Below are 26211 nucleotides of genomic sequence, written 5' to 3'. Positions count from 1 at the left end.
CAGTTTTTTGTTCTGAAGTAGGGGAGCGTCCTTGTACTTGTGAGGCCATCACCATGCCAAGCTGATCCTGTCCTGTTTTCAGGAGACTTTCAAGTTTGATTATTTATATGTCCTTGAAAAGTGGAAAGCATGACCCCTCCCTGCAGCTGCAGAAGTTTGGGGAGGGATCTGGGTGTCCTGAGGCTTCATATCCCCTTCTCCTTGCTCCTTTACTGTTGAGGTTCCTATGAGCTGTTCTTAAGTTGTGTGCTACGACTACTTCTGGACTGTTTAAAATTCATTTCTCTCCTGCCTTTCCTTAAAAAGTTATACTGGTGGCTTTTACCTAAAATAACTTTCCATATCACCTCTTTAAAATGTTTTAATGGAAACAGAGCATACATTCCTACTTTGTGCAGTACCGTTGCAGTATGATTCAAGACTTCCCACTGTATTTTGAGATGAACCACACTTCCTATTTATTCCATTTGCGTTTATTTTTTTTTAAATGGTGTATTCCTCCTTTCTGTTGGAGGAGGTGTATTAAAGGAGTACACCATTTTTAAATGGTGTATGCCTCCTGTTCTGTTCCTTCCTTTTACAGCGTGTAAGCCTTCAGCTCGGTGTACGCAGGCATGATGCCGGCTGGGTTCGGGGCAATTACTCCTGTACGACAGCGGCGGGCGGGAGAGACGCTGGTGCGGTGCTGCAGCCGGCGAGCGATGCCCTGGGGCGGGGGTCACCCCTCCGGCCCCGGGCCCGGCTGTCACACGGGCAGAGGAGGGCGGCGGGGCCGGGGCGGGCGCGGGGCGGGGCGGGCTCCCGGGATTGGCCGCCCCGGGCCGGCCCCGGCCCCTCCGCGGCGGCGCTGGGGCGGCCCTGGCCGCGCACACACACGCACACACACCCCACGCACACACACACGGCGGTATTGTCGGCTCCCGGGAAGGCAGGGCCGCCGGCGGCACCATGAGCACCGGCATGCGGTACAAGAGCAAGCTGGTCAACCCAGGTGAGGCGGCGGGGACGCGCGGCCGTTCCGCCCCGCGGCCCGGCGCATCCCTCACGCCTCACTCTCTCTTCTTTTCTCTCCCCGCTGCCGGCTCCCACCGCGGGCATCCCGCCCTCCTCGATCTGCCCTGCAGAGGAGAAGCAGGTAGGTGAGCTCCCCCGCCGCGCACGGCTCGGTTCGGCCGGCTGCAGCCCCGGCCCTGCTCGGCCGGAGCTCTCCCGCGCTGATGCGGCAACGGGGTGGTGTCCGGCTACCTGGGCAACAGCGGCGTTTCAGCCCGGGGCTTTGCACGCTGCCCCTTTTTTAGCTGGATTCATCCGGGAAATAGGCGTTTTGCCTGCTTCATCTCCGTGGATTTGGGGTTGGGTTTCTGGTTTTTTTCAGTGCCTTTGGGTGTGTCGGGTAGGTTCGGATGGAGAAAGGCAGCGCAGGGGCTGGCAGAGGCATTTCAGTATTAGGAGCACGTCTCCCCATCACTCTCTCTTCCCTCCGCAGCACAGATGCGCAGGCACGGACCCAGTCCTGCCGCTCGCCGCTCCTTGTTGGTGTAGCAGATCACCACCTCGCAGGCGGCCAGGACTTGGGCGTTAGGGAACATCTGTTTTGCTTTGCAAAGCAAATAGCTATTTGGAGACCTGCCTTTGAGTCCTGGAGAGAGAGGGGGGTGATGCAATCAGATGACATCGACAGGTTTTTTTTGTTTGGTATTTGGAGAGGTTTAGGGTGTTTGACAGGAAGAGGAATCCTTCTCTGCTGAGCTTGAACGTCTAGGTAAGGGGTTATCAGCAGAGCCCCATATGTTCCTTAGCACCCATCATGATGATGTAGGTAATGTCTGCTGTGTATGGAAGAGCTTTTCTGTCTCACAGAGGTAGCTGTGGAAGCGATGGTTAACACAGCAGGGCACTGCGATGGGTCCCTGCAGCGGGAAGAAGTTCACCCCTTCCCTGCCTGGCTTGCACTTGCCTTTGGGTCCAGTCTTTCTCTGAGGCTTTAATTCTATGCAGCCTTACCTGCTGAGATAGTGGTACTGCGCAGCCTTTCTGGACCACAGAAAAGCAAACTAGCTTTGTAGCAACTTGGGCATTCACTTGACCACTGCAGGAGATGATGTTTCCCTATATAATGCAGATTCTCTATATAATGCAGACTTGGGCACTGTGAAAAGATACCTGTGCATTTCTGTGAGCTGCTGATTGTGGTGATGACAGGAACAAAGTAAATCTGTGGGTAATAGGATAATGGGCTCATCAGGTGCATTTTTCCCAAGCTACTTAGAGTTTTGCTAGTATTTTGTAGTTATTTGTGAGTATTGCTGTTAATTCTTTTTTTATTTCTAGAGGGAAACAATCCAGAATGTGTTCTGAAATTTTAGAAAATTTGGTGCAAGCTGTGAACTGGAGAGGAGCTTTGTGACCCCCCAAAAACATGGTGTTCTTTAATTCATTTGTTTTTAAATAAAGAGGGAAGCAGGTTATGCATAAGGCTCCTTTCTACTTGTTCCCCAGGGGAATAAGTGAGGTAGAGATCAGAGAATTCTATTGTAGATATTACCATAATTCCTGAAGGCCCTTATCACACTGCATAGGCAAGAGTGGGCTGGAGTCCGTACCCCAAAGAGTTCATGTCTGCAGGAGAGTGTAGTGTTCTGCTGGGGCAAAGGAGGTCTTTCCTCAAATGCGTAGGTGTGTGCGTGTGTATCTGCGTATCTTATGCTGAGAGTGTAGAGTGGGTCTTGCATGACAGAGCACAGCTCATTATGAATTTGTGCCAGCCATGTTACTTGTGGTGGAGGGAAACCAAGCTGTGAATGCAAAGCAATCTGTTAAAATTAAAGTGAGCATACAAAAACACAAATGATCTTTAGTTAGCATCCTTTGAGAGCAGGGATTTTCTTCCTGTACCTCCTTGTTCTAATCCACTTGCATCTGGCAGGAGGTAACAATTAAAAAGGTTTACTAAAGCTGTGATTCTTGGCTGAACCAATTTTTTGAAACTTGTTATAAAAGCTATTTTTCATAAATATTTGAGAAACAAATTGAGCTTCTGAGTGGGCAGTACAATAGATTGTATGCAAGTAGCGTAGGGTAGCCTTCAGTAATATCTTAATAATATTGATGACTTACTGAGTCCAAAAAATGGAACGTGGTGTCAAAGAATGTGTCTTCATCTTCCCTCATAGTGTAGTCAGGGCTGATGCATTGTCTGGGTCCAGGGGACTCTGATTTGCAGGTTGAACTCCTAATTGCTACCATTTATGAAGAGAAAATAACGGTAGATTCCCCACCTCGCTGGTTTCCAAGGAATGACCTCTTCATTGGTGTATTTGGCACAGAACTCATGTGCCATTGAAGACAGTGGAGGTTTGATACTGGTATCCACGGGCAGAGGATCCAGCTTTCCAAGGGGAAGGCTTGTGGGCTGGAGGGGACCAGTTTCTGGTCTGACACTCTACAGCAGGTTGCCTGGTGAGACCAAGCTCCTCAGTCTCACTGTACGGTACGTGGTTCTGCACCTCTCAAGGAGGGATGGTTTCTCTCCTAGCAATTTACATACCGCTGGAGTGCTAGGAGGGATTCTCGTGGTGAAGCTGGGTAGGGAAATGAAGCAATGACTAATGTCCCATGTGCAGAAGAGTAGGCCCCGTGTAAGGGAAACCTAGCAATTTGTCAAAAGAGTATTGACCTGAGAACCAAACAGGGCAAGTGCAGCGGATGGACGCTCTGCCAAAGCCCAAGGTGTTGCTGTGGGAGGAGTACAGGTGAAACCTCCCAAATACCTAGTTAAACTGGAGTCTCCTGGCACACTCCTGCAGAACATGCCTCCTAGCTCATGGTGTTGGCATGTGTTTGTTTGTTTGTGGTGTTATCTTGCCATGTCTCTGAAGCTGGCTCCAGCTCACTGAGGCCCCTGTCTCTAATGTTCTTTGAAGTCATTGTTCCTTTTTAGATCAGGAGGATGGGAACCTCTCCTTCCCAAGTTGATCTCTCCCTGCCCCATCAACTTGCAAAGTTGTTTGGGTGTGGGAGCAGAGACTATCTGGTGGATCCTGTTCTTTCAGTGGGTTTGAAATTACAGGGCTGTGCTTTTAGCATTCAGCTTGGTCCTTTATTTTCTACTTCAGCGTATTTTGAAGTGGTCTGCTTGTCATTAAAAATATATATGGGGGGTACTGTGTAAAAGAGAAGATGCGGTGTAAAAGCTGGTTTGGCTGGAGGAATGGTTTCAGTGTGATTTCTGGCCTTGAGAACTCCTGAATTCATTGCATTTGTGTCTCAGTTTTTGAGAATCTGCGGTTTATATCTTAAAAACTTACATTCAAACTCCTTTGCCTTCTTCTTAGCAAAAAAGAAAGAGGCAGAGATTTCCATCACTTCTGGAGCGGTAGATATTACAAGAGCAGAGATGTCTTCCATCTAAAATGGCAACCATGCCAATACAGCATCATTTTAAGGTCAACCTTCAACCCTAGCCTTGCCTACCAGAGGACATTGGCTGGTGGAAATCCCCTAATTCCCTGTTAATGCCTGCTGAACTGCCTTCTCCATTTCTCTACTGTGCATTTGGAGAGAAGAAGCCTAGGTGGACTTATAAGAAATGTGTACCTCCTGAAAAGGCGGTACCTCCTGCATAGTGCAGAGGTACCCAAGGTATTTCTAGATGCTGCCCTTGACAGACTGATGACCACTCCAGGCAGGCAGCTGCTGATGACAAAGAGCAGATGATGAGGAGGAAGGGGTGGAGATTCCTGTGGCTTGAGCTGATTGAGGGTGACCTTAATGTGACCTTCAATTTCTGTGTAGATACCTATGTGGTGAAAATTGATTAGCTGAGTTTTGTGAGATATGTTGTGAAAGGTATCATGTGCATGACAGGTTCCCTTGTACAATAGGACAATGAACACCAGGTCTTTACAGAATCCCCTCAAAGTCTGTGCTGGAGCAGCTTGGAGGATTTCTACCTGCTTTATATATTTACATCATTGTCATCTTTCATGTAACTGTTTTCCTTAAATTAACAGTTCTTGTAATCTTGTGACTAGGGGAAAGTTCTTCTTTCTTGTGCCTGTGTTTGTACAGAAAAGTATGGAACTTGGAAGGCAGACAGAGTACCACTGACTTTCTTTTTTAATTTTCTCAGACTTAAACCAATTCTTTTATAGTCGTAATTCTTTGAGTCATTGGGAGTGGCAATATGGATCAGTGTTCCTGTGCTGTCTGTTGTGCTCTGTATCAATTCAGACAGGGTGGTTGTGGTGAGGGTTTTTTCACTAGGAGAAAGCAAAATTATGTTTGCAGCTGGTGAGTGGGATATTTTACCACAGCTGGATAGTCTCACTGTGTCACAGATCGCCCTGGGTGAGGCTGTTTCTCTTTGACTCCCCATGTTAATGTCTCTTCCAACCTCTCTGTTTTTCAACTCTGGTCTTGAATACTGGCTACCAAGATGCGTCTGCCAGAAAGGGAGTAGCAAATTAGTCACAGAATCTGGAGGTAAATACTGGAAACACTCTTCAAGCAGCACATCTCTGCTTGTTTTTCTGATGTCCCAGTGTATCTTGGCCAGACGTAGCATAGGAGTGGAAGCTTTTACTTCTCTGTAAAAAGCCTTGTGTGGTTCGTTAATTTTTTTTGGCCCATTTCAAAAGACAACGTTGGTCCCTTGCCCTCCAAACTGGGCAAAGGCTCAGTGCTCAGAACTGTGTGTCGGGAGCTGGGTGGGACTGCAGCAGGTCAAGAGGTTCAGCCCTGCCTGTCCTCCTGCTGTGCATCTGTCTAAACAATCCTACTGCAGGAGGCCCCTGTGTCGTGCAGATGGGCTATTCTGGGCTGGGGAGGGAAGTCCATCCTGGGCACTTTGACTTCTTTGGGGTTTGTGGGGTCAGGTTTGCGTTGTGTTTTTTTTTTTCCCCCTTCTTCATCTGCTTGGCTTCTTGGAAAAGGGCTGTAAAAGGAGGTCAGCACATGGACTGCATGGTGAAACAGCACTGCTGGAGAGCTGGGCACAGAATCTGCCTCCTGCTGCTGCTGCTGTCTCTCTTCAATTATTTATGCTCCAAATGGATAAAATGGTCGTTAGTGCAGGGCAGGGGAGAGGTTCAGCCCTCTTAGTGTGAGTAACGATCCCCAGTTTATGAAAAGGAGAAGAAAGCATTTCCTGTACAGGGATTTTTGTCCCTTGAATTTCCATGAGCTGCTCAGCTACTTGTATGTGAGTCCAAAACTCTGTTGTTCTTGTGTGAATTACGCAGGGCTGTTTCAGGTGTGTTAGCCAAATGTGTAAATGCGACAGATGTTGTGGCCTGATCCTTGCTGATGCTAACGAAGGAGGAACAACCTTCACTTAACCCCAAGAAATGCTTGTGACATTTGCGCAGCTGCTGGTTGCAGCCTCCTGGAGCATTACAACAGGCAGCTCACAACTGCAGAAGTGATAATGTTGCTGCCATCCAAATAAGGAGAAACCCAGGCCCTGGATGCTTTTAGTCTTCAAAGTTATGGAGTCTCTCACAACCTGTTAATGCTCTCACAAATGACACTGGCTTCACACTGATGCATTCTTCATTTAATTGTTCTAGCAATAAATGTGAGGGGGTTGTGACAGTTCCCTGCAAAAGTTGAGGAAAGGCAAGTCTAGCGAAACAGCTGGAGGAGTTCACGGTCTTCTAGAGCCCCTGTTGCCCATCCTGTTTCAGTCTAAGTTGCTGTTCACTAAATACCCAATAAAATGGACATCTTGGAAATCCAGGGGAGATTCCACGTTCAGCCAGCTGGTTGCTCACTGTGCCAGGCCAGGTTGGGTCTCTGCTGTGTATCTTTGGAGCTTTGCCAAATTAGTTTTAAATATTCAGTCCAAGGGGTTTCCCTAGCAGCTTTGGGACACCCCACTGCCCACAGTGGTGGGCTCTGATAACCACGCTCCAGCTGCTGCCCACATGTGCCGAAACCATGCCTGGAGAGCTCTGTTCCACCTTTAATACTTCAAGTACTTCTTGCTGAGATATCTCTTGGCTAAGCCGAGAGGGTTTCTCTCCTGTTGTTTTTCTTCCAGTTCAAGTGGCTTCTGTATTGCTTTTTTCCTGGATAGCAGAACTTGAACTAGAGCGCACTTTCTTTGCTTACCTGAACGGCTTTCTTGTCTAACCAACACTAAGACTTTGTCCCCTTCTTGCCGAAGGCAAAGATTTCCCTGAGACAGTGAAACCACACAGAATAATCCTCTAATACTTATGAAAGAAACATGTGGCATCTCTAATATATTGTGTGACTTCAGATTTTTGTGAAGTATATGCAAGTTCTTTCATAGCATACTGGAATAATTCCCACATGGGCTGGATTTTGTCAGTGTGTGTGTATGTCTGCAGTGTGGTTAGCCTCCAAGCGCAGGAAAAAATGTTTGTCTGCTATTACACATTCCTTTTTTCCCAGAGAATTGTCCGTGGAGCTGTGAAGAGGTTTGCAGTCATCTTGTTCCCACAAGGGTGTTCAGGAGCTGGATTTGTGTGTGGTGCATCAGAAAAGCTGGGGTCAGATCCCAAAACACGTGCTCCTCGTCAGCATGTGTGTTGCTGTTCATCCAGGACTTGGTATCCCAGAAACATGCTTGAAATGAATAGTGGAAGGTGGCACTGGGTGTGCTGAGAGGAAGGGTTTGTATGTGTAATGCTGCCTGTAGGGGCTGGGCTGCAGAAAGAGAGATTTCCTGTCCCCCCTGACTCCAGTAAGGATCCTTTCTGATTTGAGAGCTGAATGGGTTAATATTCTTAATTCCTCTCTATTGTGTGAGTGTCTTTCCAGTGCATTAATTGAAATCCTATTATGGCTTGCTAACATTCAGCTCTAGACTGCTGTGCCTTCCCTTGGTCTGTCACTCCCAGCCCCTGCCCTCGTGGCTGTTACTCCCGCAGTGTCACAGCAGCCACGTGCTGGAGGTGGCTGGGAGAAGAGCGCGCTGGAGGGCTGCAGGAACTGGCTTGCTGATGAGCAAAGCTTGGCTAAGTGTTGGCCAAGAGCTGAAGAGGAAGTGAAACCCTGCACAACCATCTGCAAGGGTGTAATGCCAAGAGAGGGAGGAGAATGGTTTCATTTCAGGCTTTAGTACAACTGTGCACTCCTGAAGTCAAAAGAAAAAAGAGAAGCTGGGCAGAAATTCAGCTCTAGAAGAGGGATGTAGCTATGCTGTGCAGGGCAGCGCAGGGATGATCGAGATGGCAGAAACCTCTCTGGATGCAGCTTTGCAGCCTTCAGATTGTATCAGCCTGATGCTGTGCCATAGTGGTGAGGTCTAAGGGAGGCTCAGGGCTAATGCTGAGAAGTGCAGTGTGCTGGAGGATCTTGGGCTGTGGTTCACCCTACTCGAGACCGTAGGGTGTGAGCCAGTGTAGTTATAAGTCAGTCAGAGGTGGGAAGCCCTTAATAGAAGTTAACTCCAGTTTTTCACTCACCTCAGCTGTTGCCAGGACTGAAATGTTCGCCCTGAAGTTAGCTGATGGGGATAGAGGAGCAGCGGTGGCTGACCTGTCCCTGTGTGCCATTGCAGTCGCTGCACTGCTGGGAGCCAAGGAGCAGGAGAGCTGAGGCCATTCGCTTGGCAGCTTTGTTCAGTTCAGCTCTTTGCTCTTCCTGCGGACTTTGGGAGTGCCCTATTTGTTTTGAAGCTCGTTATCAAGTGTGTCCAGGGTGTGTGTATGGAGCTGAGATGGCCTGTCTCTGCCTGACCCCGCCCGGGGCAGCTGGTGCCGTTCTCCCAGAATGACTCCTGGCAGGGGAACTGGGAGCTGGGAGCGCAGGCTGAGCAAGTAAACTGCAGGATCATGAGTACTAGCTCCTGGAGACTGGCCATGGGGAGCGAGCCCGTCCCACTGACCTCTGGACATTCTCAGTGCAGAAGCAAGGAAAGGGAAAAGACAATCTGCTCCGTTTGTGGGAAAAGAGGCTCCAAGGGCTTAACATCTTCCTTCTGCTTTCTGTGGGGCAAAGCCCGTGGCAGTACAGATGTGGTCTGGGCTCCAGTGACTATGTGACTGTTTCATTTTTCCTTGCAGACCCCTGGTGTTTGGAGCTATGTGAACGCACATGAGAGCGCAGGCCAGGCCTTTTACTGCTTTAGTTTGTATTGCAATTATTTTTAAGATCGCTTCCCAGGCAAGTCGCTTTGCTTTCAGCCTTTTGTAATGTCTCCTGGCTATTTCTTCAGTGTGGGAACTATTCTAATCCTGCCTGCTGCACTGAGCTCATTCTTGCTGTGATGTGTACACACGTGAAGTCTCTTTAGATCCTGCAGTCTTAGATCCACTTTTATTTTCAAATAAATTACATAGTACATTAATTATATATTCAGGTGAAATATGAGTCACAAAGGCATCTGCTATCTGCCTGCCCTACGTACGTGGTCCCCTTGGCTGTGCTTTCCTTTTAGTATAAAGCTCTCCTGAGTCTCTGCATTTGGTACTAAGTGAAGTCCTGGAAATGTAGATAAGCAGTATTGGAAATGCCCATCTGGACTGATAGTAATTTCCCTCTGGCCAAGGCCTGCTGTAAAAAATGTCAGGGTGGTTTATGACTTCTAGGATCCTATAGATGCTCAGAGGAGCTGGTACCAGCTAGGATCAGACAGTTATGGAAGAAGCATCCCAGCCTTCAGGAGCTGGTATTTGCCCTGTTTTGTAGGCAGTGGGCTGAATCAAGGCAGTGGGGGTTAAACTTCAAGTGATGCAGCTGGTGTGCCGGAAAGCCTTGCTGCTGTGATTGCACAGTGCTGAGATGAGCAAGAGTGTGTCATCAGGAGAGCGAAAGAGATGCTGTGTGAGATGATCTCTTGTCTCCCAGCAGTTACGCTTACAGTCCCAACTGTGTAGACGGTTTCTGCGACACAGCCGGAGCAGTGCTCTGGAGCACTTAGCTGGAGCATGCAGAAGGGAAACTGCTCGTGTCTCACTCCCAAGATTAATACCTTTGCTGGTCGTCCACTTGCTTTAAAGAGAGCTCCTCCCCTTGAAAGGAGCCCTTGGCAGACTGTGTATTTATGAGGGAAGTGGATATCAGAGAGGACAGTTATTTAACAGGACTTGGTGCTTTTTCTGGACAGTTAATCCAGGCACATGCTTGGGAAGGACTCCAGGTCCACTGAGCAGCCGAACACTCTGGATCGGCTCTAGTCTGCCGGCAGCCCTGAGGCTGACACTTCAGAAGCCCAAACCACGCCCACAGAGGCGAGCAAGTTAGAGATGTGTTTTCTGTGTACACTCCAGTGCTGTCACATTGATTTGCTTGGGATCCTCCTAACCATCACGGTGCAGCAGGAGTGCGTCCTCTTGTCGCTTGGATAAGCCTCATCTGCCCTGCCCCACCACACTCAGCTCACACCAGGTTCACAGCATTTGACTTCACAGCAATTTAAATAAACCAGAAGCGACTGGATGGAGCCCAGCGTTCTTCTTCCTCAGTGTCTGCTCTGTTCAGCCTGTTGGTCCTCGAACAGAAGGGCTGCCTGCCATCTCATAGCTGTGTGATGGCGTTATTTTCAGCAGCCCTCAGTAACGTCAGTGAAAGCCTTTCTGTTTGAGGTGGTAGGGCTGGTCCTCAGCAGCTGCTCAGAGGCTCCGGCCAGTGCCAGGCGTTTTGCTGCCTAGTTTGAATGGCCAATGTCATCTGATCATCTCCCTGCTCCTCCCGTGGTCGCACTGTCATGGGCAGGTGTCAGTCAATAGCAGAATTGTTCTCTTGGTAAACAAGTGATGGTGTTATTGGAGCTGCCCTTCATGTAGCAGCAGCGCAGTGTGTGCATGGGGTTGCTAATGAGGGATATCATGGGGCTTGTTAGTCTGAAAGCTTAATAAACCATCTTATGTTTCTTTGCAAAGTGCGTGGATGTTTCTTCATGTGTGCTGTTCCTGTGCTGCGTCTTGCACTTGGATGTGTTTGGTACTGAAGCGTGTCCCTGCGAGGTAGAGCTCCCAGCACACTCGGGCATTTTGGAGGGGTCAGATCCCACCTATCATGACATGGCAGTCAACATCCAGGAAATGTCTGGATGAGACCCTTGCTCTTGCTTCCTCAGACACCCTGCGCACACCTGAGTGCTGAGCTAATTTGTGGCTCCAGTGAATCCATGTGTATTAGGCACCCAGAGCCTGTCCCCTGGGGTTTAGGGCTTTCCTTTCATGACAAGTAACTATTTGCTTTTGTATTAAAAAAAAATTAACAAAAATTATTAGGGCATCCACCCACCTCTTGGCTGGCATCCTGCAGTAATAGGCCAGCATGTGTTTTCTCCAGTGGAGGAAAGCAGGTCTTGCTTCATATTCATAAGGCAATGGTTTATAAATGAGCCTGAAAAGAAAAAACGATTTCCCCACTTACACCAAAATTACATCAGGAAAGAATCACATAAAAATTTCCTAAAGCTGGGTCATGAATTTGACCTGACGCTGTTGATTTGATCATGTACAGTGGGAATAGGCTGTTCCAGCGCTGTGCAGGTGAGGGAGCATGTTCCTCGTGTGCACATAAAACCAGACCTCCTCCTTCCTTGCCCTGTCCCTCGGCACTGGAGGTTAGAAATCCTCATGTTACAGATTTCTCTTTCCCTTCTTATCCCCCTGAGACTGGAGATAAGAATGGAAAGAACTTGACTTTATGTATTCTGAGGGCACGTGAGGCTCCTGTAAGCTGCAGGGACAGCCACGTCAGGGGCAGAACCGTGTCTCTGGGTTAAGCTGGATTTTTGGGGGTTAGGGACTCGGAGTCTGCTGAGTCTGGCCAGTACATTGTGACATTTAGCGCGTCTGCAAGGGGATGGCATGTTTCTGACAGGCCTGCAAAGGGCAGGGGGCGAGATCCCACAGCAAAACATGACTAGCAAATAAATTCCAGAAAATAAACCCAAGAGATCGCTGTTTGGCCTGGCAAGTCAGAGCCCAGCCTGGTAGCCCAAGAAAATCCCTCCCCATTCTGCATGTGATGTTGGTTCTGGAATTTGCTTGTAGATGGTTAGCCTTTGATTTTTAAAAAAATATAAAGGTTTGACTTATGCTGTGCTGCAGGTCCCAAGAGCTATTCATGGGTATCTAATCTGATTTTATATCCTGTTCTTGTTAAAGGGCTGTGAGTGACAAGTTGCTCTTGGCCTGCTGTGGCTGTCACTGGAGCTGACATTGCATGGGGGTGCTGCCTCTCTCTTAACTTACTGAGCTGAGTACTCCTCATCCTGCCCTGCTCTTCCTTCTTTCCTATGTGGCTGTTTCCATTTCCTTTGGGTTGCCTCATAGGAAAGCACAATCTAGCAAATGCAATTTTTCCACTCCATTGCTTCCAAGTTCTTTCTAACATTGGGTATTGCTGCTCCTTGTGTGTCCAACAACCACGGCGTTTCCAGTCAAATGACTTTCTGTCTTGTCTAATATCTTCTTTAGTCCAGTTTCATTTCTCTGAGTTCCAGAAACCCATTATAATAATTTGAAAGGTGACATTTTCATGAACTCTGCTTTTCCAGTGTCTGCTGTGTTAACATCTTCCATCTTCTATCTTGTGCACTTTTACCATTCTTGTTGTTTTCAAGTGGAGTCCAGAAAGAAATCAATGAAATCAGCAATACCACTAAAAAATCCACAAGAGTGAGGAGTTTACAATTATCTGTTCCTTCAGATCAGGACTGCATTAATGAGTTGCTGTTAACAGTTTTGCTAGAGCGAAAGTAGAGATTATATTGATGACTCTGGATAAATGTTATAATGGAAATCAAGACTGAAATAGCAGCAAGACCAGTGTCACAGCAATGTTATCTGCAAAGAACAGATGTTATCAAGAACCCAGTTTGTTCTGTGTGATTGTGTCCCTGATACAGTGACATTAGTTATTCAGCTTGGGGCACTAACCTTACTTTCTCACTCTATTTTTGAGGGGAGAGAAATTGTTACATTATGGTGGGAAGTATTTTAGGAGGAGTGGGGCAGTATGATTCAGAATGTATGCCCTTTAGTGACCCTCTGCAAGATTTAGGGCTTCGATTTCTTGTCTCCTGCAATGCAGTTGGATGCTAAGGTTTGTTCCTAAGGCTGTAATTTTTGATGAGGAGAGTGGAAAAATGCCCCTCTCAAATCTAGTAGAAATGCCGTCCGAGACTGTCAGGACAATAGCAGTATTTTAGGTCTGTCCTGGTCAAACTGGGTTGCCTGGTCTGGCTTCAGTATTTTATACTGAATTATCACCAGTGAAATTTGCCAAAATGGCAGAGTTGCGTTGTAAACCCGCATACCTTCTTTGGAAGATCATAACAGCAGCTCTGATGCTCTTGTTCCTATGGGGCCTCATGGCACAATGGCAGGGTTATTGGGTGGTGACGGTATCTGTGAAGCCCTCTCCTGGGCCGCAGCCCTGCAGTTTCTCAGTGTGCCAGCCCAGAACTGTGGGCTGTCCCTGCCCTGAATTAAGTGATCCTGCTTGCAGTGCCTCTGAGATGCTCAGCATATTCTGGATTAAAGGAGCTGACACATTCCTCTGGTCTGGGTTGGTGGTGTGGAGATGAAAGACAATAGGATGAGACATCATCTTTTCTACAAAGGCCATTGTACAATATAGTTATTTTAAAGGCAATTTTTTTAGGCAGTTTGCAATAATATGAACAAGGGGCCAGCTTTCTTTAAATACGGATGAAAGTGCCCAAGTCCTTTGAAACTGAGAGGAACTAGGCACCCCCTGTGTTTTTATAAATTTGACTCTGGTGAGCAGCTTTGCCACTGTTCTGCTGCCATCACTCTAGCCAATATAAGTTTCTGTGTAGCAAGAGCTCTCATGATCTCTCATGAGCAGGCTGCGGAGGAGGGATTTACACACCTGGTGCCAGGCTTACAGTTGCCTTTCATGTGCTGTGGTCCACGGATTAGGTCCAGGAAAGGGGCTGGCGAAGGAAAATAACTGAGAAGGTAGGTTCCAGGCTGTTCTGAATGGCCCTTTCATCTTTGTCTCAAAAAAATCAGTAAGAGCCATAGCTCTGTGAAAATGGTTTTGAAGGATCATGGCCATGCTCAGGAGTGACCGACCCATCTAACATTTTGGTTTCTTTATTGGAACTGAAACTTTTACAACGCTGCTGCTTTTTTAGGGACTGTGTTTGGCAGAGATGCTCCATTGTGGGTTAGTGTTCTTAACATCCCACCTTGTTTCTTTTGAAAATTGCCCTCTTTATCCTCCTCCAAACTCTTTCTTAAACCCCTCCTGTGCATACTTGGCAGGAGTTAGCTGGTGGGTAGTCACTGTTTATCACACTAGCTGTGCTGCTTTCTAACTGTTCTGTGTGCCTGTTAGTTTTCTTGTATGCTTCTGATTGCAAGCCCTTTGGGGCTGGGATTGCCTTTGTGCTCCGGTTCAGCACCCTGCACACAGGGATGCACTCTCTGGGAGCATGTAGCTGATAGCAATCCACTCCCTGGAGGACAAATCCGGGGCTGAAGAGCTGGGCAGTACTTTACCCTGAGGCTGGATGTTTCTGCATCCCACGTGCCTGTCTCTGCTTCACCTGGGCTCATCACAGCGTGAAAAACTCATGCAGGCTTTGCTATTGCAGATCTCTTCTTACCTTCTGCAACTGAGGCCATTCTTGCCTGGTTGAACTCCTCCTGTGCCCTCTCTTTCTGGATGTGTCAATGACATCAAGGGTGGCAGGGCAAAGATTTTGAGAGAAGTGCCGTGAAGCAGCTGTTTGCTGTAGCAAGAACATCTGTATTGACTGGACTCCCTGCAGTTTGGGAGTGGGTGCTTTAACCTTTGAAATCCAACTCTAAGGCTCTTGTGTAAACAGTGAAATAGGATCTGCTCCCAGGGGAACAGTTTATATAGTTAAATCTAAGTATTACTGGAAAAGGAAAATACAACCTTCGTCATCTCCAGCGCTGCCAGGGCACTGGTGTCCTTAATGTCTGTGGAATTCCTTTGCATAGAGGAAGCCTGGTTTGCCTGGGAAAAGAGGGATTTTTTTCTTGAATTTGATTACGTTCTGTTGCTTTTAGTATACTAAGGAGTTCACAGCATCTCTTCCATATCCTTAGATCTTGCTGTCAGGAGTATTTAACAGCCCCTGAGCATACCTTTCCAGCCTATGGCTTTGGAAAATACAGGGCATGGTTTTGTATGTTGACCTGTATCTTATCTGTGAGTTCCTCAAATGCAGTACAGTCTGATTCTTATTAAGCTGCCCTGAGTGAAGCTTTTGCTTTCAGTCTGAATGGCTTTTACCTGTATATTGAGCCATTAAACAAACAAACAAACAAACAAAAACCAAACAAAAAAAACCAAATACACAAACAAAAAACCCCACACCAACAGGAAACAAACAGAAAAGCATCAATGTGTATGACATCTCTGTGGGAGCATTAGTGTGTGCCTGCTCTCACTTGCAGGATTATTCATGTACGGCTGTTTGCAGACAAAATGGCTGTCCATTTCTGCACACAAGCAGTTGAATACTGGAAAAGTGTGAAGCTTATAGCATGGAGGAGTCTTTTGGGACAGAGAATATGACTCAGAGTTCTCCAGGGTGTCTGGGTGCAGGATGAAGAGCACAACCCTTCCTGAATGCCTTACAGCCCAGGATCCTCAAGGGCTTGGCAGGCATTGCTGGCCCAGCCAGGGCAGGTGTGGGTGTTCATAGTGATGTTCTCCCCACTGCTACTTTAAAGGTGGCAGAACTGAAGCCCAGGACATAACACCTCTGCATTTTTGCCTGGGGGCTGTGATTTTTAGGGGTACACAGCAGCTACTTAGATGAAGGAGTCGCTCTGCTCCTCTGTGAGTCAGTCACACCACAACTGAAGCTTCCCAGAGGCATTTGAGCCTCAGGAGTCCCCTTTGCCCAGATGTTCTACTTTAGACCTGTTCCTTGTAGTGGTGGGTGTTTCTCAGGGTGGTGAGGTGTGAAGCATGCCCTGCTCAGCTCACTGCTGTTGGAGCTCTCCTGTTGGGAGCTAGCAGGTAGTGCCCTGTAGGAGGTCTGTGGCTCATCATCCCCCCTACAAGGTGACCTGTCTGTTGGATATTTGCTTCCCCACTGGGTCTGCACTATGCTGATGGCTTCTGCTGGCGTCTTACCAGTTACAGGTGTGAGGTCAGAACTGGCAGAAAGAAGCTGATGGGAATGCAGCCAGGTGGGAACAGCCTGCTGCTTCCTCTACCATCGTATCTGTCCTGCAGCTGAAGAGGAACCTGCACATTCCTTGTGCTGAAGGGGAACTACCTGTGCAGCCCAGGTCTCTGTACCTGGAACCAGGATTTAAGAGAGGTTCCTTTCTCTTGTGCCCACTACTTCTGGAAGGGCTGAAGCCCACAAGGAAGAAAGCTCTTGCTTTCATTGTGGTTTTGGCTGGTTGGTATCCAGGGCTGGCCTCTCGAAAGAGGCTGGGAAACAAAGATGTTCCCTGGGTGAAACAGTCATGCTGTTACTTCTCCCACTGTTCAGCTCCAGGGGTGGTGTGTGATCCAGAGAAGCTAGCACAGGATTGGCAGCACACATGGTCCTGAGCTCCAGGTTTTCATCTGCTTGTAGGAAGTCCTAGAAATATGTGGCGTATGATCCATAGCTGCACAGGCAAGCATACTCTGCCCCTTGCTTCTCTTTGTGTTGTGTTTGCAACAGCTCCCATTGCTTAGTGGCCTTGGACACTTCCAGGGTTGGGGCATCCACAGCTTCTCTGGGCAACCTGTTCCAGTGTCTCACCACCTTCACAGTAAAGAATTTCTTCTTAATATCTAATCTAAATCTACCCTCTTTCAGTTTAAAACCATTACCCCTCGTTCTATCACTACGTGCCCTTGTAAAAAATGGCCCCATCCAATGGCTGCCGTTGCCATAAGACTGGGAAAGACCTGCAAAACCTCAGTGCCTTCCTGCGTAGAGCAAAATCTGGGGTGAGGGGGGAAAAAACCATGACTCTGTAGGAGGGAACTGTGTGACAGTGATGTGTCTTGTCCGTTACTGCTTGAGGCACTGTTGGATACTGCGGTCAGTTTAATGCTTCCAAGAATGAGACACTGATTCATCTGTGGTCAGTGTGTTTTTAAAATTATACCACTAAACTGGCAGCATGGTTTCTCCTGGCCAAGTGTGGTCATTGCAAGGCTCTTTTCTGCAGGACTCCCCTGTGCTGGTGACCTGAATTTCCATCCTCCTCGCTCAGCCTGGTTCCTCAGGCACAGGGTTAAGTACTGCCTGATCCACGTGGGCGAATCCTGCTGCCACCTTGGCCAGCATGGCCACCTGGACAGTGGAGAATGGGGCTGTGCTGGAGAGGTCACAGGGTTGTGGTGTTGGTGCTCGATGCTGCGTGGACAGGATCAGTTGCCAGTATAAACCATTTCCAACACTCTGCATGGGGAAAAAGAGTTAGGTTGCTGCAGTGCATGCATTTGAAGGCCAACAGTTGGAGGTGGGCACAAGGTAGAGCCATGTGGCTGAGCTAGTCTGACAGCACCAAGCTGCAATTTGTCCCCTCTGCTCTGCTTGGGTTGGATTTGGGGAGCTGGACGTTGAGTGTACAGCTCAACAAGGTGCAGCTTGTGCCATACCCTGCCATTAACTCAAAGCAGTTCCTGCCAAGTTTGTTCTTGTAGGGAAGGAGGGAGGGTGGAGGGTTCAGATGGCAGCTGACTGGGAGGCAGAGATTAATGAAGTGTTGAGCTCTTAACAGGGAACATGCTCTGTTGATTTGGGTTTCCCTCCCCACCCATCCCACTTTTTTTTTTAATCTGTGGCACAGTCTTGAGAGCAGCTTGAGAACGGAAGTGATTTCACGCTGGAGGTGACCTCATCTGTCTCCAGCTCTGAGGTGGAGCAGCATTTGGAGCCGCAGCCACAGCTTAAGCCACTCTTTGAATGACGCAGATGTGAGGGACTGAGGCTCTGGAGAGAGCCCTGTGCTTCCCACTCAGCCGAGTGGTCTTGGCATGTACAGGGTAGGATCTTGCCCTAAGGTCTCCTGCAGTCTGCCAGCCCCCTGAGCGTGGGTATTGGTAAGATGCAGCTCCAGCTCTGTGAGGTCCTGACGTCTCACGGCAGTTACCAGGATTTGAGGCTGTTTGGCGATGTCTGAGCAGTTGTGCTGCTCTCTCCAGCAGTTGTGACCTCTGCAGAGAGGGGGCAGGATGTGTGATGTGGCCCTTTTTGTGCTGGTGGAGGGAACGGCCCTGTGGAGGAGCAGCTCCAGTGCTGGGGAACCAGCCCCGTGTATCTGCTTGAGGAAGGGGTGTACCTCGGTGCTGGCTGTGGCACGGTGCTCCCCAGCCCCACGACTGAGGGGCAGCGCCCCGCTGCCAGGCAGTACAGCTGTGCGAGTGGGGTAGGAAGTGAGGATGGCTGTGGGGTTTTTTATCTGTGTTCTCTGCTTTCTACATGCTAGAGTGTGTGTGTGGGGGGGGGGAAGTAGAAAGGGGAAGAAGAGAGAGCAGAGTCCAAAAACCACAGCTGGACAGGAGGCCTTTCTGGAAATGGCATGTATTAGTGTAGTTTGCTGATGTTCAGGCCTGTCCTGCAGAGCGCTGAGCTATGCGCGGCTGGAAGACGTGCGCAGTCCGGTCGTGTGTTGGTGCAGAAAGGTGCTGAAGGTATATGTGTGGATGGAAGAGTCCCTGTTGGGATCTTTGTATCAGAGGGCCCTGTGGATCAGTGGAAAAGGGGATCAGAGCCCTACCGGAGGCTTTGCTCTAGGATCGGAGATGTCAGTGGGAGTGCTGAGGATCTGGAGTGTGAGGTGGAGGCAGCTGAGGTCTGAGGCAGTGGCACGGAGCTTGGGAGAACACAGGCAGATGCTGCTTGCAGAAAGTACCAGAGAATTCTTCCTGACATGGCAAAGGGCCCTTCTTCCTCCTACCTTGATGTCTGCTATTCTGAGATGGCCAGGATTCTCTCTTGCACAGTTGGAGCCTGGAGTCCTTGGACTCTGGTGTCTAGCAAGCCCAGCCTGTTGGAGCTGGTCTGCCAGGCACAGCTCTGGACTTCAGTAAATGACCATGTGTGCTCCAGTAAGGACAGCTTCCAAGCGCCGTCTCACAAGCTGTGTGGGGGAGTCCAGCCACTTCCCTTTAAGCCTAGTTGTCTTCTGGCTCAAGCTCAAGCTGAAGAGATGCTGGGCTGTGGCAGGCTATGGGTGGGAAAATAAAAACAGTCTCTTCTCATGTCCCTGTGGCTGTGGAGAAAACTCCCTGTAGCTGGGTAGGGAGTACTGGAGGGGGATAAGTTCACTGGAGGAATTTGCTTTTCTCTTGGCCTCATCCCAGGTGGTATCAAGACTCTTGCTTGGAAATAAATCCCCTCCCACCACTGCTAAATAGGGAGAGTTTAACCATTCATGGGATTGAGCAAGAGACTTCCCCCAGCCCTCCTGCCCCTCTTCCCTGTTGCACTGGGAGCAGGGACTGGAAACAGATCCCATCATGACTGTGTCATGGTGAGGACAAGAGTTGGTGCTCCCCTTTTCTTCCTTCGTGCCTCAGAGTTGTCTCCATGCCTGTATGTGAGGGAACAACCTGAAAGTGCATGGATAAGCAGGGATTTTGCACAAAAATGTCCCTTTTGTCCCCTCTGCTCAGCATCCCACAGCTGTGCCCACAACACTGCAGTGCAGTGGCAGGTGACTGTGGCCATCTGGGTGACAGAGGAGCTCTGCTATGTCTGTGAGGGTTTTGGGTCGGCGGAGCCCCAAGGGAGGCTTGTGCTGCTGTTGGAGGTGAAGGACACGTGGTGCCAGTGCTCACTGCTCGGCAGGGCTCAGGACCTTGGCAGTCCCCTGCCATCTGTGGCTCCTGTGTGTGAGCCCCGGCAGCATCCCAGAAAGGGGCCATTGAGCCCCGGAGCCCTGCCTGTTGCCGGAGTCAGGAGGGCACAATAAAGAAGATATGTCTGGGCGGCAGCCTGGAATGGGCTCGTGTCAGGAACAAATGAGCCTTTGTACCAGGCGCTGCCATCAGCGGGAGGTTTGTCAGCTCTGGAGCTGGGATGCTAATGCGGGGCTCTGCCCAGCCTTGCTGTGTTGCTCAGGCCTGCCCGCAATTCAGGGCTAACCGGCAGCCTGGTGGTAGGTTCTTCCTCCCCTGTGCAAGGTCTTTGCAGCAGGTCGTGCTTGCCCGAGCATGGCTTTGCCTGGTGGGCTGAGTAGCTGCAGGAGGCAGGACTCTCCTGGCCTCTCAAGTCCCAGCGTTCAGCAGCCTGGCTGCTCTGTGCCATGTGTGTGGCCTGAAGCTGTGTGTGTACAGGCTGTGTGTGTTCCCTGCAATGCACAGAGTCCACAGGAGCGGCCTCAGGGTGACTGGGACAGGGCTGTAATGGACCAGGATGGCAATGCCACTGTAGCTGGGACTTTGAGGAGAAGTATCCCTTCCAAGAGTTCAGCAGAGCTGGGCTGAGCGGGACTGCTTGACAATATGTGACAGCAAAACAAAATCAGGCTGGAGAAATGAGGGAATCTCCTGTGCTTGGGCTGTTACACTAGATACGCTCGTTACAGGAGGATACACCTTAGATAAAGCTATCTTTTCCAGCTATCGAGAATGGACTTGAGGTCTGTCCCCTGGGGTTCCTCTCCCCTGGCCCCTCTCCCATCTCTGGTTGCGGCATCAGTGCTGTGCTGGTGTGGAGCTGAGTGTGGCTGTGCCTGCAGGAGGTGCCTGCTGGGTGATTCAGAGCTGCCCTCTCCAGAGTGGTGTGGTTGGTGGCGAGCCCGCAGATGGGCTGAGAAGCTGGTGATGGGATTGGGGCAGTAGGACAAGATCATGTTGGGAAGGATCCCCTCCGTGAAGCTGTGTAGGATGCTCTAGGCTTTTGATTTTGTGGCAGTTTTGTCTAGCTGGTTGCTGCTACTGCTGCTGCATTTGTGTCCTGTATTTCATCTAAGAACACTGTTCTTCAGGAAAACTCAGTTCAGCTCTCTCCAAGCAAGACTGTGAAGATTTTTTTGGGAAGGAAAATGAACTTAGTGCATGTTCTGCCACACTCTGCCATGGCTGCAAATCTACCACAGGCACCAGCTCTTCCAAAGGGAGGAATTGCTGAGGGGAATTGCAGGGCCCTGGGGCAGGCTGAGAGGAGCATAATGTCTCTTCTGGCTCTGAAAAACACTCTGTGTGCTCAGAGAGGAAGCAGCAACCACAGGAAAAGGGTAGTCACCGAACTCAAATTGTCAAGAATTAAGCAATCTGTTTAAAAGCATGAAACCTCCTGTTGAGCAAGACGACTGTTTTCCTTCCCAAGGCAGGTGTGACCGGTAAAACGAGGCAGCAGAGTTGTCCCACAGTTCAGCTGCCAGACAAGGCCAATACTTCCTTAGCCCTCCCCACACAGAGTGTCCCCCGTTTTTCTCCCTTTCTTCCTCCTGCTACCATTTTCAGAAGCTGCCTAGACACTCCCGTGCTTCACACTGCCATTTTTATCTCCACTGTCTGCTCTGTGCTTTTGTGCTGGCTAGGACTGGCACATCTTGCTCTTTTTTGGAGTAGGTGGGTACGTGGTTGCCCCAAGCAGAGTGTACGTAAAAATGAGTACGTGAAAAAGGCGTCTGGGTAAAGACTGCTCTGCACAGCGTGATCTCTGGAGGACCATGATACAGAAAGAAAGAGGGCCTGGTAGCTGTTAATTTTGGGATCCTGGCTTATCAGTGGCAGATTCCTTTTGGCTTTGTAGAGGGCAGACCAAGAGATGTGGGAACAGCTTAGTCAACCCCTCCTCTGCTGCGGTGCCATACAGAGCAGTAAGTCAGTGCAGTCGTGCTGTCTGCTGGGAGCAAGTTCTCTGTGTCCGCAGGGAAGTGGCCTGGGGGTGGGTGTATGACGGAGCTTGATAGCAAAAGCAAAGTGGGAGGGCTGCTGTGCCTCCCAGGTGTGTACTTTGCACAGAAAGGAGGTACTAGGTCACTCTGGGGAGGGTGAATTCAGACTGTGTCTGTCCCAACTGGCTGGCAGTTCAGTCTCCGTGTGCTCAGGAGAGCAAAGTCTCTCTGGAGTCCTTTGCTCTGTAGCCGCTCCCGCGAGCCAGCACGTAAGTGGAAACAGATGGCGTCATCTCAGCGGTTGGTAGGAATCTCTCACTGCTGCAAAACTGCTAATGAAGTTTGGGGCTGGACCGAAGCACACCAAGGCTGCTGTGCTGACCAGGCATGCTGGCTAGTGGCTCTGTGCCGGGGTGCCTGTTATCACCTCTCTGTTACAGAGCGCTGCGATAGCTGAGCCAACCTCCCAGCCTGGTGTGCTGTGGTGTTTCCTATAGCAAATTCAGACAGGGTGCTCATCTGGGTACCACCGAGCCATCAGGGCCAGTCAGTGTCCATCAGTCTTGTTAAATAATCCATATGGGCATCCTTACTGTGAGTTCCAGACCTTGCATATCACACCTGTGTTGTGGAAGGGCATGGGTAGCTCTCTGGCATCCAGCACAATCTCTGCTAAGAGTCTGAGCCAGATACTTCTCCATCCAAGGAGATGTATCTTTTGCTCTGTTTCACTACAAACTCAGACTAACTATTCTTATTTTTTTCCCTACTGGTCAGCATCTCTGATAAGGAGAAGCAACACTCAGCAGTTACTGACTATTACTCTTAAGTTTGAAAGAAACTTTGTTTAAATTCCCTTTGACAGCACGATTTGATTTAGATATTCAGTGACTTGAAGTTTTCTCCCGTCATGGCAGCGCTTAACAAAATGTGACTCTCCAGTCATGCTGCAGGGCACAGAGAAGTGGTGAGTTGTGCTGCAGGGGCGTAACCAGGCTTGGTGTTTGCTGGAGCAAGTAGATGGGGAAGAAGGGGAGAGAAAGGTGTTGGAAAGCATCTCTTGATTCCCATTTTGATTATTCTGACGGCATCCTCCCCAGCCACAGCCTTGGTGTCTGCGCTGGCAGGTTACAAGGAGCCGATGTGAACACTGGATGGCCACACAGCCACAGGGAACTGGGGAACCAGCCTCTTCCATTTGCCTGTGCTGCACGAGCCTTGGGCTGTAAAAAATTTCGACGGTCTTTGAAGTGTGGGATGAGCACAGCCGTTTGCTGCCTTGTAGCCCTTTTCTTCTTCTTTCATGCAGCAAACTGCCAGGCTTTGCATGTGCCTGGCCGGTCCCACAGCTGCGTCCGTGGCCCACAACACAGCTGAGCTGGGGACCTCTTCGGGTCAGCCGAGGCTGTGATGCCCCTTGGGAACACTGTGCCACGCTGCCGCCATGCAGCAGCAGCTCTGATCTGGTGCAGCCACTGATGTGCACGGTGTGCCAGGCCCCTGGGAAGCCTGGCCAGGCCACAAATGGTGGAAGAGGCACAGACCACTCAATGACTGCAGTGTCTCGGGCCTCGTGGCCTGTGAGCCTGCCAGTGGCACAGCTGGGTAATGCTCCATCCAGAGCTTGGTGGGCAGCCAGCAATGGGCTGGCGTGGATCTGGGGGGAGAGGGTCAGCAGCAAGCTCCTGAAATCTTTCAAAAGTCTTTATAAAGCCTCCTCCATGGGGCAGGCAGCAGTTTGGTTTTTGAAGCCAGGCAGAGAGTAGAAACTGCCCAGCCCAGGCAATGATGCAGAGCTGCTGGAAGTCTCAGTGGTTTGCATGGGAGGGCTGTGACACCCACAGTGCTCTGCACAGGCTCAGGATGTTGCCCATGGAGAACACCGTGTGTTACACGGTACAAGAGGTCAGAACTAACAGATCATCTCCAAAAACCTCAGTCTGTATACCTCCTGTACAGATCTGTGGGGGAGCCATAAATCCCAGCAGGACAACTCCTCCCCTGCTGTTGTCTGTCGGGTGGAGGTGGTGTATCTGTGCATGTCTGCAGGTCCTGGGGATGCTTTTGCAAACATCAGGGCTTCAGGGACCAGCACTGCTTCCCAGAGAGCCACTGCTTGGTTGCAGGGGAGAAGGACAGACATCTTGTATGCTGAGTGGGGACCCCTGTGGATAATTCATCTGGGCACACGCTCCTGTGACAGAGACAGCTCTGTGTTGTTTCACTCAGATTTCATGGTTACCCTGTCTCTTCCTTGGGCTTTGTTTCCTGCAGGAGAGTGTTATGATTGTTTTCTGAGAGCATCTCACACCATTGCTGATAATCAGGTGTGCTTTTTTAGTCCCTACCTGAAGGGAGTGTTTTGTACCACTGCTCATAAATTGAGGTGTGCTGCAACCCAAGTGCAGCTGATGGTTTATTCCTGCTGATTAGCTAATAGCTTCCAATTGCCAACAACATCACACTCATTTTAATTGCACTCATTTTCTGTGTCACTCGGGGAGAAGGGGTAGGGTGCAGGTGTGGGAGGGAAAGCTGTGTTTGCCAGACTGAAAAGGACAAATGCTTCTGCAACGAAATACTAAAACTGTTGCGCAGTTCACTCTGCTGTTTATATTGAACCAAAAGCAACGTCCAGGGGAGGAAGGGAGCAGAATTTCCCTCTGACTAATGCTGCTGGATCGTCCAGGGCTGTGGGGGAACTGCCAGCCAGAGAAACCATCAGAAGGAAAAAGGAAATGGAAAGGGAATCTAATTATCCATCTGCAAAGACAGACGCTAGTCCTGACACAGGGCCCAGCCCTGGGCAGGCTGATGTGAGCAGCGAGGTTTGCACAGATTGGTCTTATGGTGGGGCTGGGAATTGGGCTCCCAGGGGTCCCCTCTGGGATGGCAGATGGTTGAGCACATGTCACGGGGAGCTGGGTAAGACTGGAAGGGATGTAGCTGCGTTTGCTGGGGACGCTGCCCCATGCTAAGCTCCGAGGGGCAGCCCTTTGCAGCCAGGTATGGCTGTGTTGCATCTTGGTGGAGGTGGAGTGTGGATAGAGCTGTGCAGGTGCAAAGGGAGGAGGGTAAAAGCCTGTCACCCTCTCAGCAGACTCCTCTTGGTCAGGTGGGTTGGTGGTGCAAGCCCAAGGGTGAGGGAAGGAAGGTGGAGGTCCCCGTGCGCCTCTGCCATCTCAACAAGCGTGCACAAGGACTGTGCTTCGTGTTACTGCAGAGTGACTGCGTGGGGCAGCTGACGGCAGGGAGGGAGGGTGAGAGACTGGAGCCTGGGGGTCTGAGTGCTGCATGGAGACCTGCAGAAGACCTCCTGGGAAGGAGGAGGCGCCTCTCCCTCCTTGTCATGAAAAGCAGTAGTCTGTCTGGCCTTGAAGGGTGCAGTCTGCAGAGCTTTTTGGGGTTATTCCTCATGCAGGCTCAGGCTGGCTTTCCTCTCCTTGGGTGCCTCACAGGACTGAAGGTTCCTTTAGAGAGCTGCCTTTTTTCCCCTTAACTAATGGAATTAAAAATGATCTGGTGAGCTAAGAGTGGGCTCGTTCTCTTCTCTTGTGGGCATCAGCTACTCCTAAAGTTATGTTAATTGTAGCTGGGAGACCCAGAGAGAGGTTGGGAGCTGTCCCAAGACAGTTGGCTTATGTTCTCCCAATATTGTTTTCAGGAGCCTGCTGGGAGGACAGCAGGGTTAAGAAAGACCTCCTTGCACAGCTGGAGTATCCATGAGATGGGCATACTGGGGATGAACCAGGAGTGTCCATGCTTGGGTGGAGCATCCCTTTTCCAGCATTATTTGTCCACTGCCTTGCTCTCCGTGGTCCCTGTTCGGTGTGCTGTTTGCAGGCATGGTGCCCCAGCCTGGACTGTCTTCCCCGGCGATGCCCTCGGACTAGCCCCTGCTGGACCAGACGTGAGAGTCTCGGGATGCCCAGAGTCAGTGATGTCCTCTCCGGTTCAGGATTCAGCCTCTTTGGTAGACAGGCCTGATCCTGCATCCCTTACTCACGTGAGCAGTCGTCTCTATTTCAATGGGACTACTCGGTGAGTAAGGATCGCAGGATTGGGACCACTACCTATAACTTTAAAGTGGACCTTCTGTAGGATTCTGCCCCCAGCCTTTTGCTGTTCATACATGTTAATGTGCTAATGCTCTTGTTATTTGGATGGAGAGCTGGAGAAGCAGTGCGCTTCCATTTCTGAGGATAAATCATCATTATTTTCCACCCTCTCCCTCCAAACAGCTTCCAGCCCAGTGCTATGGAGCAATGTGTACCTGTTTGTCTCCCAAGAGTTCCTGTTCCCGGCTTTGTGGGGCTGGCAGGGCTCTGCTCTGCCTCTCTCCGGTTTTCCCAGCTGTGGCTTTGAGATGAGAGATAGGGAATCTATTTAAGCCTGATTTGTGCTGCAGAGCTGGAGAATGAAGCAGAGGGAAAGATGAGCAGTGGTACTGCTGAGAGACTGCTGCCACCTGGTT

The 26211-nt window shown here is 49.9% G+C and overlaps 1 protein-coding gene across 1 annotated transcript in view; it reads left to right on the top strand.

Moving 5' to 3' along the window:
* The first annotated feature begins 857 nt into the window (after nt 1–857).
* SEPTIN5 (septin 5) overlaps nt 858–26211 on the top strand; it is a 44067-nt gene continuing 18713 nt past the window's right edge. Inside the window, exons 1-2 of the mRNA XM_075769552.1 lie at nt 858–991; nt 1125–1135. Of these exons, the coding sequence (XP_075625667.1) occupies nt 949–991; nt 1125–1135 (54 nt within the window). The 5' untranslated portion in view covers nt 858–948. The remainder of the gene's footprint in view (nt 992–1124; nt 1136–26211) is intronic.

Source organism: Balearica regulorum, chromosome 17 (genome assembly GCF_011004875.1).
Source record: "Balearica regulorum gibbericeps isolate bBalReg1 chromosome 17, bBalReg1.pri, whole genome shotgun sequence".
In the NCBI taxonomy this organism is placed as follows: Eukaryota; Metazoa; Chordata; class Aves; order Gruiformes; family Gruidae; genus Balearica; species Balearica regulorum.
Note: the sequence above shows the minus strand (reverse complement) of the source record. Positions and strands in the feature narration are given on the sequence as shown.